Genomic DNA, 14416 nt, shown 5'->3' with positions numbered 1-14416 from the left:
TTTCCTGGGTGCATTTCGCCAGCCTGACACTCCTGGGGTGCAATTCACAATTTATGGAATCCTGGGAGCCCTCGGCTAATGCTACACCATTGCAGTGCCTGGAAAGAACAATCAACATTCTTTCACAACAAGTAAGGCCTGCTGAGAACAAGAAATGGTGTCATCCAGTAATGGCTTTGTATTCATGAAGGAGTATAGATATTGTACCATGGCGCTTTGGTCCTTGAAATAACTCATGACAAAAGAAGTCAGTCAACTTCATAGCTATACAGAGCGCTTTATTTTTACATCAGACTTTAAACATGACTTCAATATCTGTGCCCTGTATAATGAATGATTATACGTGACATTTTGATTTACATTTGGGAATGGAAAAGTGATACAATAGCACAATCAAGTGTTTATAATTCGCCCAAGCCCATGCCGGGACACCAGGCAGCCAGGCTGGTGAGCTGACTGATTTTCTTCAGATGTCTGATTGAAAGTGCACTAGTTCCCCATTCCGTCCCTTCGCAATCCCAGCAATGGAAGCACATGCTAGAAAGAAGAGGCATGCTGCTTCCTTATGCTGCTGCTGCACGCACGCCCTGCTCACTGCAGGCAGGCTGAGGGCTGAGCCTTTGCCTGCATAGAAAGAGAAGTCCACTGCTCACTCAATCATCCCTGGCTCTTGACGGTCACCACTGGGGATAGAGTGAAGAATCCAGAAGTCCCTCTCATCCAGGGGAAGAAGAGAAAAAAATCTGACCCAGAATGTATTGCTATGGATTTCCAATATGGAAGAGACCCATCTCTGTTCCCACCCCCACTCCCAAAACTCCTAGTGCTGAGTTTCCAAGTCTCCCACCTTCCTTTCTATGATGAGTAGCAGTCTGAGGGACAGACTGAGGGTATGTTATTATTCTTTGTATGGTGCCCAGTTACATAATAGGTTCCTCACAGTGACATTTAATTAAACAAGGTTCTTGTCTCAAGGATCTCACAACCTACAATTAAGTGAGGTGAGAACAAAGGGTGGGCTAGGAGCCAGTTGGACAGCATTAAATAAATAAGATTATGCCATGACTCAGGTACTTGAAGCAGACTTCCTACAAACAATTATTCTTCTCTCCTCCTTTTTCCTTATGCCTTGTGGCAGGGGCAAGATTTTAGGAGGGATTTTAATGAGGTCAGATTCTGGGAGAGCATTCCAGGCATAGGTGGTGGCATGGAATAAGGCACTGTGATGTTTGTGTGGGAGAAATAGGGAGAAAGCAGTCAATTTTAGGAGAGGGAAGAGGCTGGGGTAGTGCAGTGAGAGACCTGGGCAGAGATATATAGAGCCTTGTAGACAAGGACAAGAACTTCGAACTCGATATACAATGCGATGAGGATCCTTTTAAAGAGAGATGGGGATTGTAAAAGAGCGACATTAGTGGAATGGAGAGAGGGAAGGAGAGAGGAAGAGAATATGGCACACGAGAAAGAAAGAAAATGGAATATGAGGGAGAAGGAACAGACTCTAAGCAGTGGAGGAAAAGAGGTGCCATGTCTGCCACAGGAGTGAAGGGAGGGAAAGAAGGTATAACAAAAGCAATGAAGTGTGTGTGTGTGTCTGTCTGTGGCCATCCATCCTCCTTCCCTCTCTCTCTCTACCAGAGAGATTATATAGAGCATCAGTCAGCAATATAATAGGGTAAGCCTGTATCTCAAGGCCTGAGTGTATGCTGACTCTGTGTGTATGCTGACTCATACAGCGTTCCCAGGATAATTTTTGTTTCAAAAGAACTTTTTCAAAATGCACTTTGTAACATGATCACAGTTTATTTTCAACTGCACACAATTTGGCCTCAACTAAAAAGACAAGACAGAAATAAAGACAGTGAAAGGTCAAAAGGTTCAGTGGGGCAAAATAAATAACTCAAAATGGAGAAGTAGGACTGCCAAAAACACTCTTATGGGAAATCCAAAAGCAGAACCACCATCAGGTTCAAGTCAACATATTTGAAAAACTAACGTAAATCAGAGCATATCTCATCACAGTTACATCATTGTAACATGAAAACATAAATCAAATTCTGTCTTCAGAACTACATAAGTAGGTCAGGGCAGAACTGGCCATAAGAATTTTTTTAAAACTAGGAATGCTGGAGTAAATAATAAAGAAGGCTTATGCAAGAGCATAAGGAATGTTACAAGCCTACGCATTCTGAAAATCTGTTTTCACTTCTAGTGTTACCTCATTATCTGCGTCTGCTAAAATTCCACTCTGGTAGCATGCTGTAGAGCCAAACATGGAGAAGAAAAATTTGGTTCTAAGTTCCAAAAGGTGCATAGAAAAATCTTCAGATAGATAGTTTTACAATTCAATGAACAGTTCCTGTTCAAAACAGCTCCTACATGGGCTATGCATTTATTTTGTGTGCTATAAAGTGTTAATATTTAAGCAACATATGAATATTGTGGGATTCCTTTCACACCCAAGCCCGTTATCTGTTTAAAAAGAAAAAGAAAAAAAAGTCAATTTCTAATTGATTGCTTTGGAAGCATTCATATCTCATGCAGTCAGAACACTCACATTATAATTTATTAACCTTCCCACATCCCTAAAAAAACTCTACCCCCAAGTAGAGCTCACTATAATCTGAAAAAGGAGAAGAGCCAAGTGACTCCAGTAAGTTCAGTGGGGAGTTTACAATTGCCAATAGATTTTATACAAAAGGTGGACAGATATCACAGTGATTGGCAGCAAGACAAAACCCTAAGGTTGATTCCAGATCATAGAACACAACTCAGTAATTCTCCTGTTCTACAAACTATCTGTCTTAGGGTTTATATGGCCTCCATTACCATAGGGTCTGAGTGCTTTTTATTGTATTTATTCTCACAACACCCCTGTGGGATAGGAAAGTACTCTCTCAGTTTTACAGTTGGAGAACTGAGGCACAGAGAGGCTAAGTGACTTGCTCCAAATCATACAGGAAGGTTGTGGTAGGGCAGGGAGGCAGCAGGGGCTAAAGGGGATGGATGGGGAGCCCGGGGAGGCAGTGGAGGACAAGGGCAATGGATGAATGGATTGGGAGGTAGTGGGGGCCGGGGCACCAAAATACAAGTTTGCCCAGGGTGCCATTTTCCCTTAGGCTGTCCCTAGCAGAAGAAGGCTTTCCCTGCTGCCTTTCACGTGTAGCTACACACCTCAGTGAATTTGGATGCAGCCTACCTTTCACCATGACACGTAGCTACAAGTAATCTACATGCCACTGCAAGCACTGGCAAGATCTAAGTGTTGACTCTTACTGCAATCTGTGAATTGTGTTCTATTCTCCCAGCAAATATTTTTTCAATACACCTGAAGGTGAAACAAAATGACCAACAAAGAGAGAGTAGTTTTGAATTCACTAGCTATAGCTAGAAATGTAATTAATTAGCTGAAACATGTCACCCACTTGTAAGGGACTAAAGAAATATTTCTTAATATGTTTTTGCCCTGCTGTCATTGGGTTTTAATAAAAAAGTTTTAGTTGTCTTGTAAAAATGTAGCTACCCTGGCATTATTCAAAATGAGAGAACTAACATAATTTATGACAGTACAATAGAAAAAAAGAGTGATGTTTGCAAAACCAATACAACATATAAAAAGAAATAAGGGCCAAAAAGTTGAACAAACAACTATAAAGGACATAAAAGTCCAGAACCATGAGGATCACAGCTGCGTTTAAATCTGGGGGCAGAGGTGCTAGATTTGAACCAGCACTAACCAATCTAGAATGTTTAAATCTTTTAACTGAAAGAAACAAAATTCAATCACCTTGAAAATCTCCCCTGCTCGAGGTTCCTTTGCTAAAGATGCCTTGTCTAGCCCATCATAGGCGGAAGTCACGTACATTTCTGAATAATCTTTTCCACCAAAGCAGCAGGAGGTGATCCTTGAAGCAGGCAGCTTCACAGTTTGGATTCTTTTCCCTAGAGAAAAATATATTTACTTTAAACTTTCTGTAATTTGCTGTTAACCAACTGGACAGCCAGTACTGTGATTGTCAGACTGAGCCTTTTACAATATGAATATAGTGTTTCCCCATCAGAAAGAAGCAGTTTCCATAAGGACAGTCTATGGGGAAATGTGCTGAATTGATTCAACAGCACCATCTCTTAATTTTACTTTTAGCAAAGCTGTTGTCCTCTGTCTCCACGCTGCTCCATTTCTTTTTTCAAATGCAGGCAATACTAGGGTGTGTGGCAGTGAGATCAGAAAATGGCAGGCCATGTGTTGATTGAAGCACTAGTCTTGAAACAGCAGGTCATTAAGGTGTTTCAGCACTGAAGAAACTCTTAAATCAATTGCAAGTTTACAAAGCAAACATAATGGACTGTACCATGGAGTACCCAACACTGGACACTTTGGGTCAAATTCAGAGGGGGAATAAATGGGAGGTGGATGTTACACACCAGTAAAACAGCACGAGCAAGTAAGTGAGTGTAACTTATTTGCCAAGGGGCTGGAAGGGTAGGGTTTGCAGCAGGAGAAGCAACAAACAGAAAATAAAGAAGGTGAGTTTGCTTTTTCCTCACACCTTCTTACAGTCTCCTGCTGGTTGCCTTTCCTGCGACAATCCCACCAGTCTGCCCTGTTGACACATAGATTATGCCAGTTTACTGAAATCTAACCATCTGCATCATTTCTGACTTTGGTCCAAAGTTTCTGTTTCCCTTAATTCTGTATTACATCACCAAGTGACCAAGGGTATGTCTACATGGATAAAAATCTCTCAGCGTGGCTGTGGCTGCCCCAGGTCAGCTGACTTGGGCTCCAGAGCTAAAAATTGCTGCGTAGACTGGAACCTGAGCCATGGGACCCTCCACCCTTGTAAGATCCCAGAGCCTGGGCTCCAAGCCAAGCCCAAATGTCGAAACAGCAGGTTTTCAGCTCCAGAGCCCGAGCTCCACAAAGGCAAGTCAGCTGCCCTGGACCAGCTGTTGGGTTTTTATCCCTGTGTAGAGATGCCCATAGAGAAACACAGTTATAATGGCAAGGAATCAAACACATATGGCCTCAGAATTCTCTGCTGGTGTAAATCAATATAGCTCCCAGAAGTCAAAGGAGCTCTGCCAATTTACACCCGCTGAGGGCTTGATCCAAGATGTTTAACTCATAGTTAAAGCCTCAATATCCAATTAACAGTGATAGCAACTACTATTATTTATTAAGCGCTGGCAACGTTCTCAGCTCTTGACAATGCACAATGGCCCAGATCCACAAAGATTAGATTCCTAAAGTCCAGTGATTTCCAAGATGGCTGTGGTCCCTAGTACCTTCAACAGTTTACCAATCTAATAAGCAGAAGGAAGACAGGATTGTTCAGGCCTGGAAAAAGCGTAACTTCGACTTTTTTATTTAAGGTTTGTTTTTATTCCCTTCCTGGGAGTTTTTAGGAGAGATTTGGATTGTGAGGAGACAGGGGTGTGGTGGAGTGTTCCAGAGTAACAAACAGTAATTGTGCATGACAGACAGGAAGCACTCATCCCAAACTTCAGTTCATGAAGATGATCTCTTCAACCCCCTTGGGTACAGCAACACCAAGCATTCCAAACTCTTCTGAATATCCCACCAACCTCAGCTTCTCAATTCTAAACTTGTCTTTCATGGAGCCAAGCTTCATTTTTACCGTTTCAACCTGTTCCATGATTTCAGTATTTTCTCATGATCTTTGGAAGCCATCACAAAACCTTTGTGCAACTCACAGATAATTAAGGTTCCGTTTCCAAAATTTCTCATTTAAAGAAAAATTTTACAAACTCCAGTGGCTTTGGTTCTAATTCAACAAGGCACTTAAGTACATGCTTAACTTGAAGCACATACATGAGAGCTTTGCTAAATCATGGCCTTTATCCAGTTCCCCATCTTCTTCTGCAATCACACCCAACATTCATTGTTTGCAAACTCAAAATACAGCATTGTATCCATGACACGACTGAACTTGGGCTGGAAGGACTACCATTGAATGATTCCACATTTTACTTGTTATTATTCATTCTTACTATTCCTTATTTGTATTATCATAGCATCTAGAAGCCCCAGTCATGGAACAGGACCCTGTTGTACTCTGTGCTGTACAAACACTGAACAAAAAGATGATCCCTCCTCCAAAAAGCTTACATCAATATAAGAACTTAAGAATGGCCATACTGGTTCAGATCAATTGTCCATCTGGCCCACTATCCTATCTTCTGACAGTGGCCAATCCCAGATGCTTCAGAGGGAATGAACAGAACAGGACTTGTCATCCCATCTTCTGACAGTCAAGTTTAGGGGGCCCCTAGGCATGGGGTTGCAACCGTGACCATCTGGATTAATAGTCACTGATGGGCTTAACCTCCATGAATTTATCTAATTCTTATTGAACCCAGTTATACTTTTGGCCTTCACAACATCTCCTGGCAATGAGTTCCACAGGTTGATGTGCGTTCTGTGAAGAAGTCCTTCTTTTTGCTTGTTTTAAACCTGATGCCTATTAATTTCATTGGGTGACTCCTGTTCTTGTTCTATGTGAAGGGGTAAATAACACTTCCTTATTCACTTTCTCCACACCAGTCATGATTTTATAGCCCTCTATCATATATCCCCTTGGGCATCTATTTTCCAAGCTGATCAGTCCCAGTCTTTTTAATGTCTCCTCCTATGGAAGCTGTTCCATACCCCTAATCATTTTTTTGCCCTTATCTGTACGTCTTCTAATTCGAATATATCTTTTTGAGATGAGGTGACCAGAACAGAGACAGGGAGACAAACAGAGCAGGGAGTACAAGGAAACAATGAGACACTATTGGTCAGCATGATAGGCTATGGACTCAGCACATCAGCAGTCTAACGGTTGCCAAGTTTTTTTGTACGCATCATGGCAAAGGACAATTTTAAGGAGGGATTTGAAGGAGGATAATGAGTTAGATTTATGGATGTTGACAGTTCATTATGAGTTTATGGTTGTTGCCATTTTCTTGTGCCTACTCCCCAGGTGAAATGATCTGTTATCAGAGTAGGCCACAGACAGAACACTTAATACAAAATAAGCCAACCCCAATGGAACAGAGGGAGCCTGCCTCAAGCAATGCATGTGACACAGGTGATTCCCATCCTGAAATTGGGTTATTTAATACAGAATTCCAGTTCACCTTTGTGAGGGCTCACCTGTCTCAGGATCTATACGGATCACTCTCCCTCCATCAATACAGGCCACCCAAAGTTTCCCTTCTGCGTCAATACACATTCCATCAGGCATTTGTTCCTCCTTTTCTAATTGGTACAAAACTTTACCGCAGGCTGTAGAAGGAATTATGAAGTCAGCACTGAGTGCAATAGGTACGATATACTAATTTAACAAATTCATTTAACATCTTCCACAGTCTCCTAAATGCTCTTACAAACAAATCAGCTCATTTTTGTGATGAAGGCAGACAACAAACATTTGATTTGTACATGTGCCTAGAGATGGCTGATGGGGCACAGTTAGACTGATAAAAATAAACAGCCACTAGAATTGTTGTCTGAGGCTATACTGAATTCAGATGCCTGTGCTTTTACCAAGCGAGGGGTACAGATCTTTGCTGTTTAAGAATTTGTTCTATCCATATTGCTCAACATATGAGCCCTAGGCCAGTTTATGACTATCACAAGCACAATTACTTTACTTTAGGTACTCACCACTGATCTCTGCCTGTGTGTGTTTTTTCATGTGCAAATCACAGAACTACTTAATTTAAATGTAGGTAGTACATAATCTCTCCCGGACAAAGACTAAGAAGCCACTTTAATACAAGGAGAGACTGGCTTCTTGTTGACCATCTATAAACTCATTATTTAATTGGGCTTTGGACACTGAGGACATGATTGTCAAAATTAGACACAGATAATTACATGCCTAAACTACAAGCCAGTGTGGTATTCTGTGCAGACTGCTGTGTCCACATGGAGTCCCACTGAAGACAGTGGGTCTCTTCCCAAGTGCAGCAGTATACCTGTTTGGATTATAATGTAAGATCAGGACCCTAGTTTGCAACCATAATGGAGATTCGCCAGTATAAAACCAGGATGAAAGGAGATTCAGGCTCACAGTGCTTTCATATTTTGGAAAGATAGGTGTCATGAAAAAATCTTCTCACCAGAAATTTATAGAAATAGTCAGAGGAAATCTACCTAGGCAGTTGTATTGCACTTCTAAATACTTCATTTATATATGCATACAGTCTTCACAGACTAGTGTACAAAGAGAACCAGTTCAGTCATTTGAATTAAAACTGACATGACATTAATAGTCCCAGTTGAATTGCTGCTATATGAGATGGGCCAAAAAAAATTTCACTGAATGTTCAAGTTTTTAAATGAATTTGTGTCAGTTGTACTCGCACTCCAGTCTCCTTTATGCAAAGACTGTAGAAAGCAAGGAATATTTGCCCAAGCCATGGCTTTTACATTAATGTTACAGAATATTTGTGGAGAATTGTAAATTTATACTTGTGAGTATTCCTCCGGAAACCTGATTTTAAAAATATGCTTCTGTAATAGGGAAGAGAAACATATGGTATGATCTTTTATGAGAGTTAATAGAAAGTGTGCCAGTAGATGGTACTCAAGAATATGTAGCATTGTTTATGGAGTTTGTAGGATCGATACAGTTGGTTGTGATTGTGAACTGTAAACAGCTTCCTTTGGGCAACTCTTAACATCAGCTCTTAACTTGACCTAGCTGTCCAAGCAAAACAGATTCTGAATTCTCACAATGAACTGTTCATGAACAAGCTAGACTCCAAGAAATGTTCACCAAATAATTTTGTGTCATAGATTGTGAATTTCTTTGTCTATTGACAATTTGTGAACAGAAAATTTTATAATTTGTCATCTACTTCACTGACAATTACACACCCGGCGCTTGCTCCAGGAAATCAAACTACATTGATTTAAAAACTAATTTAAGAAAAGCATCTGTACCGATTTTTCCGGTGTGCACATCATAGTCAAAGGCATGGACAGCATACGCCAGGCTATCAATATGAAAGAAGGTTCTGTGATCCAGTGACCAATCCAATCCATTAGAAATGTTCACTTGGTCTAACTGCTTCACTACAGAATAGTCAGAAAAGAGCGTGTAGAGGGCACCTTGGCATCTCGCTCGCACACCAGGTTCTGTCTCCTCAGCCATGGTACCTAAAAGGATAATGGGATCAGTGATTGGAAAGTACAGCACCCTGGTAACTATAATAATGACCTCCTCATGTTCTCCTTGACGTATATGGAGCTCACACTGAACTCAGTGGATGTTCCATGCATGGAGAGATTGTAGAATCAGGTCCTGTGAATGAGGTAAAGACCTAGGAAAAAGCAGCTAGATGGAGGAAAGGGGAGGGGGAAAAAAATCACATGAGGAACAGAAAGAGAAGAAGTACTCTCAGACTCAGGGAAGAAGGATCAGATCAGGAGCAGTTCTTTCTTGGGGAAGTGATCCCAATTTACTAATTTACAAGCTTCCACTAATCTCATGGGATTTAAAGCTCAGACAGAGTCCTTAGAAGATCACAATAATATGGCAAAGAGGTGAAATTCTACCCACAATCCTCAGGTAGTTAAAGCAAACTTGAGGGCAAATGGCACACACTCATGTTTCTCACTGGTTGCAAAATACTTTTATTACCTAAAGGGACTCTGAACTTAAAATGCATATACTGTAAACGTATTATTACCTAGGTTATTAATAAAGACTTAGAATAACAGAAGTGAAAGATTTTTATAAATCTAATTTACATGTCACCATTTAAGCTTTTTCACTTGTTTACTTTTTGCATGTCTCCACTTGAAAAATGAAAGTGAAGCCAGTTTCACTGTTTGCTTAGGGTTTTGGTGGTGTTGTTGCTGTGGGTTGTTTTTGTTTGTTTGTTTTTTACAGTCACTTTCAAGTTGCTGCAGTAATTGAGTTTTTAATGCCTCAGGGGAATATTTAAGTTTTGTTGTTAATTTGTGGAAATCCTTCTATTGGTCTTAAATTTGATAAAAGCTTGTTTTACAATATTTGAGCCAAATTTTAAGTTGGGATTGTCCATTCATCACAAACAGATATGAACAGCATATATACAAAAATAATATTTCTCTTTCATTTTTCTAACTTTAGGCTGCTGCAAGACTAGGAAATAAGAATAAAGTTAAGACCACATCAGCCCTTAATACAGTAAACTCCAGTCTGAAATTAGAGTAACTATTGTTGGTAAATACTGAATAATAAATTGACAGACTATAATTGACATAACACATTTGGACCTGATTCTGGAACCACTGCCAAGCATAGAAATTACTGTCACAACTCTGTGGATCTGCTCCCAGTAGTAATTGCTGTGTTTGGTAGCAAGTATTTGTAGAATCAGGCCTTTAATTTGAATCTATAATGTAAATCTGAGGAGGTGCAGGAACCAATGAGTGAAATCCTGACTCCATTGAAGTCAATGGCAAAACTCCCATTGACTTCAAAAGGACCCAAGATTTTACCCCAACAACCAATATAAATCCTTTACATGTCTAGTAAAGGGCTTGTATTTTTGCCTGGCTAAGCACAATTAAAAAAACATGTCCAGAAAACAAAAACATAGGCCACTTACCAGACAGGCCAGGCTGCCTGTCTGCCCCTGCTACATCCAGGTCAGCCCCACTTTAGACTGTGAGTCCCTCCTCCTGACCTGTCACACAATCAGAGGCATCCATACACCACTTTCTGCTTCTATGCTTCTGCAGTAATAGAAGTACCAATTCTCACACACTTCACCTATTGCTGAGTGAAGCTGAGCTGAAGAATCAAGTTCCCAGAGAATAAAAGTACAATACACATTAGAAATAGTCCTACTTCATTGAGAGTGAAAATCCTATCAGAAACATACCAGCAAAAAATCTCCCCTTTGGATCCACTTTCCCATCATTAAACCTGTTGTTTGGTTTATCCTGTTCAAGTTCAGCAATAGTGGTTACTGACTCCGTTTCCCAGTTTAAAAAGGCAAATCTGGTTCCCAAGGCAATGACATAACCCCCACACTTCCGAAGGGCCACTGAGCCAACACGAGCATCTGCAAACAAGAGACATGGGGGGAACGGGAGAAATTCAGTGAGTGTCAGATCATGTTATATCATAGGCTCTATATCCTGCTTGACATCACCTTCTCACTAGATGTGCAGTGCCATTTCTTAGCTCTCTAAGGACATGGCTGAGATCAGTAATGGGATGGAGAAAAACTGGTTGAAGCTGAATCCAGGAAAGACTGAGATAATGCGAGTAGGGGGAGTGAGGCACTTTGAAGAACTTGCCACCTCTATAACATTACCTTCCATTCTGATCATTAACATAACTTGTAGTCTCAGTGTTCTCCTAGGCTCCTCACTACTTCTAAACTCCTCAAGCACCCAGAGCCAAGAAAAAAATCCATTTAATCTACCACTGCTGGGAAAACTGTGCCCTTTCTTGTTGACTTTGGACTTACACACAGTGATCCAGGCATTTCGAACCTCCACCTTGATAACTATAATTCTCCGTCTTGTTGACTTGGGCCACCTCATACTAAATGATTGTAGGAGCGCAGTTCACTTGTCTCAGTGGAAAGTAAAAGGATGGCATGAAATGCTATAAACTACTTGTGGCTCTGTACAGGAAGAAAGATGACCATATGTACACTAAGATATCACCACTCACTGCTGCACAATTGTGATAAATCTTATGCAAAGTATGCCTTGTAAGGTATCATTGGAAAGGTTGTGATTTGTTGAACAATGTTATTCTGTTTATATGTATTATCATTGTGTATGAAGTTATGGATCTTTGCTGTGTGTTTGTATCTTGAACATGTTGTGTTCCTAGGTAACACCCACAGGCCCGATTTACATCAAGACCAGACAGCCATGGTTGATGAGCCATTAAAAAGAATCAGCTCTTCCAGTGGGCCCCTCCTGAGGATGCCTCCGAGAGCATGTAGACAATGGATGCCTCATGACTCAGCAAGGGCACGTAGAACATGTCATCCCTGACTCCATGTTTGAGACAGCAACTTTCCATACACCTGGGTTGGAGGCAGGGGGAGCTATCAATGGGAGAGTGACATCATGCCCTTGCCACTTTCCTGCTCCACATCTCTGGATTATGATTTCTAACAAAGAGCTTTGAACAACGGACTGAGGACCCCAATATTTGAGATGAACCAGAGAGACTTTTGCAAACTGGCAGATTTAACATCATTGTTATTATCCTGATCTACAAACTCTGAAATTAACTGCAATGGATATGATTCACTGTAACCTCTTAATAATGCTCTTCCTTTTTATATATATTAATAAACTTTTAGTTTTTAGTTACTAAAGAATTGGCTATCAGCTTGGTTTGGGGATAAGAGCTGAAGTATATTTTGACCTGGGGTGTGTGTCTGGTTCCTTGGCATGAGAAGAATCTAATAGATGTGATTCTTGATTTTAATAATCATTTATCACAGAACTCTGGTTTCTCTGGGTGGTGCATGAGGGGCTAGAGGGCCTGAAGGGGTCTGTCTGTGGCTACATAACAACTAGTATAGCATTTTGGAAGCACACATTTGTTACTGGCTTGGTGAAATCTTATGAGAGATTATACCACTAGTTTGGGGTACTTGCCCTGTTTTATGGCAGCCTGACCTGAGATTGGCGCTCTTAGCTGTGTCCCATACTAGGCAGCTTGCACTGCTAACTGACAAACTACTAACCTGGGACCGACGTGGCTACTACTCCACTGCATACAAACAACTAACGGCAGAGATAGATCAACTATAACACAGGGGGAAAAAAACAACCTAAAAGGTACAGAAACAAAGTAGCAAACAAGTTTTAAGACTCAGCGTGGCACTGTCTTACCCACAGACACACTGTGCACTTCATTGGTGACTGAGTTCCAGCGGCAAACTTTCTGTGAATTAATATCTACATATACAAGTGCATTTTCTCTTTCTTCCCATACTGGGCACTCTCCCATCCTGTTCTTCTCCTTCACAACAGACTCAATCTTAATAGAAGACATGGCCTGAGAGGAGGAGAGCAAAAGATAAACCACATGAAAAATTCATTTTAACAAAAGAAGGCTTATTGTGTTGAATTTTTATAGAAACATCATATTTAGAGCAGGAATTAGAGAACTATATAGTCCCATAGATGCCACATAGGATTAGTGAATATTTGGGGAATCCAATACATCTAGTCTCCAATACTTAGATGGATCACATTATTATCTTATCTTAGCACCTCACTATCTAGGACTAGAATATCCTTACTGTGTGAAGATCCCAGTTTTATAACTGGACAAATTACCTTGTGCTAAAACTTGATAAAAACTAAAGTGATATTTTCAAGCCTCATATTTGCTAAGCAGGCTTCTGGAAAGGAAAGGGAAAATAGGGAATAAACAAAAAATAGGGAGCCAAACATGAAAAATCATTAAACTTTATAGTTAGACTAGGTGGGGAAGTAACATATTTTACTGGACCAACTTCTGTTGGTGAGAGAGACAAGTTTTTGAGCTTTTACAGAGTTTGAAAGCTTGTCTCTCTCACCAACAGAAGTTGGTCCAGTAAAATATGTTACTTCACCCACCTTGTCTCTCTAAAATCCTGGGACCAACATAGCTACAGCTACACTGCATACAAACTTTATCATTTTCATTCATTTTTCTACACGTATTTTCTGATGTTTCTTTGGAGTAATCCCTCCTTCCCCGCAATTCTAGGACATGGGTTTAATATTTCTGTAGTGTTGCCAAGTATTAATTCATACCAGGGCTGTAACTGTAGTGTAGGAGTTGGGGGAGCAGTGTTTAACAGGTAATAGGTAAAAATAGTATTTCAATAACATAAGATCCCTCTCATATATATAGTAGTATCCATCTATCCACCAGTAGCTGAAAGCCTGTGCTATCACACAGGTGTAATGTGTAAAATCATGTGGTAAAAAAGCCAAAAATGGCTAAGAACTCAAAAGAGGGACAGTAGCAGACTGTGAAACCCAGCGATGACTAATATTCTGAACAAAAAGAGCTCTCAACCATGCTGAAAGCTGTTTCCCTTGCTTCACACTGACACAACAGATATTTAGGCTTCTGAGTGATATTTGGGGTTATTGTGTGTACTGGTTGTATGGGTGGTTGTGTTGATTTGGGTCTAGGAAGGTTGTGCTGGGAGATTTGTTTTGATTTGTGCAGGTGGCAAATGAGGGGTGTGCACTACAGTGAGGGGTTGTGTGTGTTTGGAGTTATTGTGTATGCTGGTTGTGTCATTGTGGGGGACTTGTGTTGGACAGGGAGAGTTGTGTGGATTTCCATGGGTAGCAAATGAGGGGTTTATAGTGAGGTGAGGTGCTGTGTGTGCTTGCGATTATTGTGTGTACTGGTTGTGTTGCTGTCTG

General features: G+C 40.7%; 1 protein-coding gene across 2 annotated transcripts in view; it reads right to left on the bottom strand.

The window, feature by feature from the left end:
- Positions 1 to 261: 261 nt before the first annotated feature.
- Positions 262 to 14416, bottom strand: part of LOC311521635 (regucalcin-like) — a 28200-nt gene continuing 14045 nt past the window's right edge. For both annotated transcript variants that reach the window (XM_084630026.1, XM_084630027.1), the window contains exons 3-8: positions 12878 to 13043; positions 10891 to 11073; positions 8960 to 9175; positions 7163 to 7294; positions 3788 to 3942; positions 262 to 2472 (exon numbers count right to left, since the gene is read on the bottom strand). In XM_084630026.1, coding sequence (XP_084486152.1) covers positions 2422 to 2472; positions 3788 to 3942; positions 7163 to 7294; positions 8960 to 9175; positions 10891 to 11073; positions 12878 to 13043 — 903 coding nt within the window. In that variant the 3' untranslated portion in view covers positions 262 to 2421. The remainder of the gene's footprint in view (positions 2473 to 3787; positions 3943 to 7162; positions 7295 to 8959; positions 9176 to 10890; positions 11074 to 12877; positions 13044 to 14416) is intronic.

Source organism: Lepidochelys olivacea (genome assembly GCF_965140295.1).
Source record: "Lepidochelys olivacea isolate rLepOli2 genome assembly, chromosome: 1".
In the NCBI taxonomy this organism is placed as follows: Eukaryota; Metazoa; Chordata; order Testudines; family Cheloniidae; genus Lepidochelys; species Lepidochelys olivacea.
This window is presented reverse-complemented; position numbering and strand designations above follow the sequence as displayed.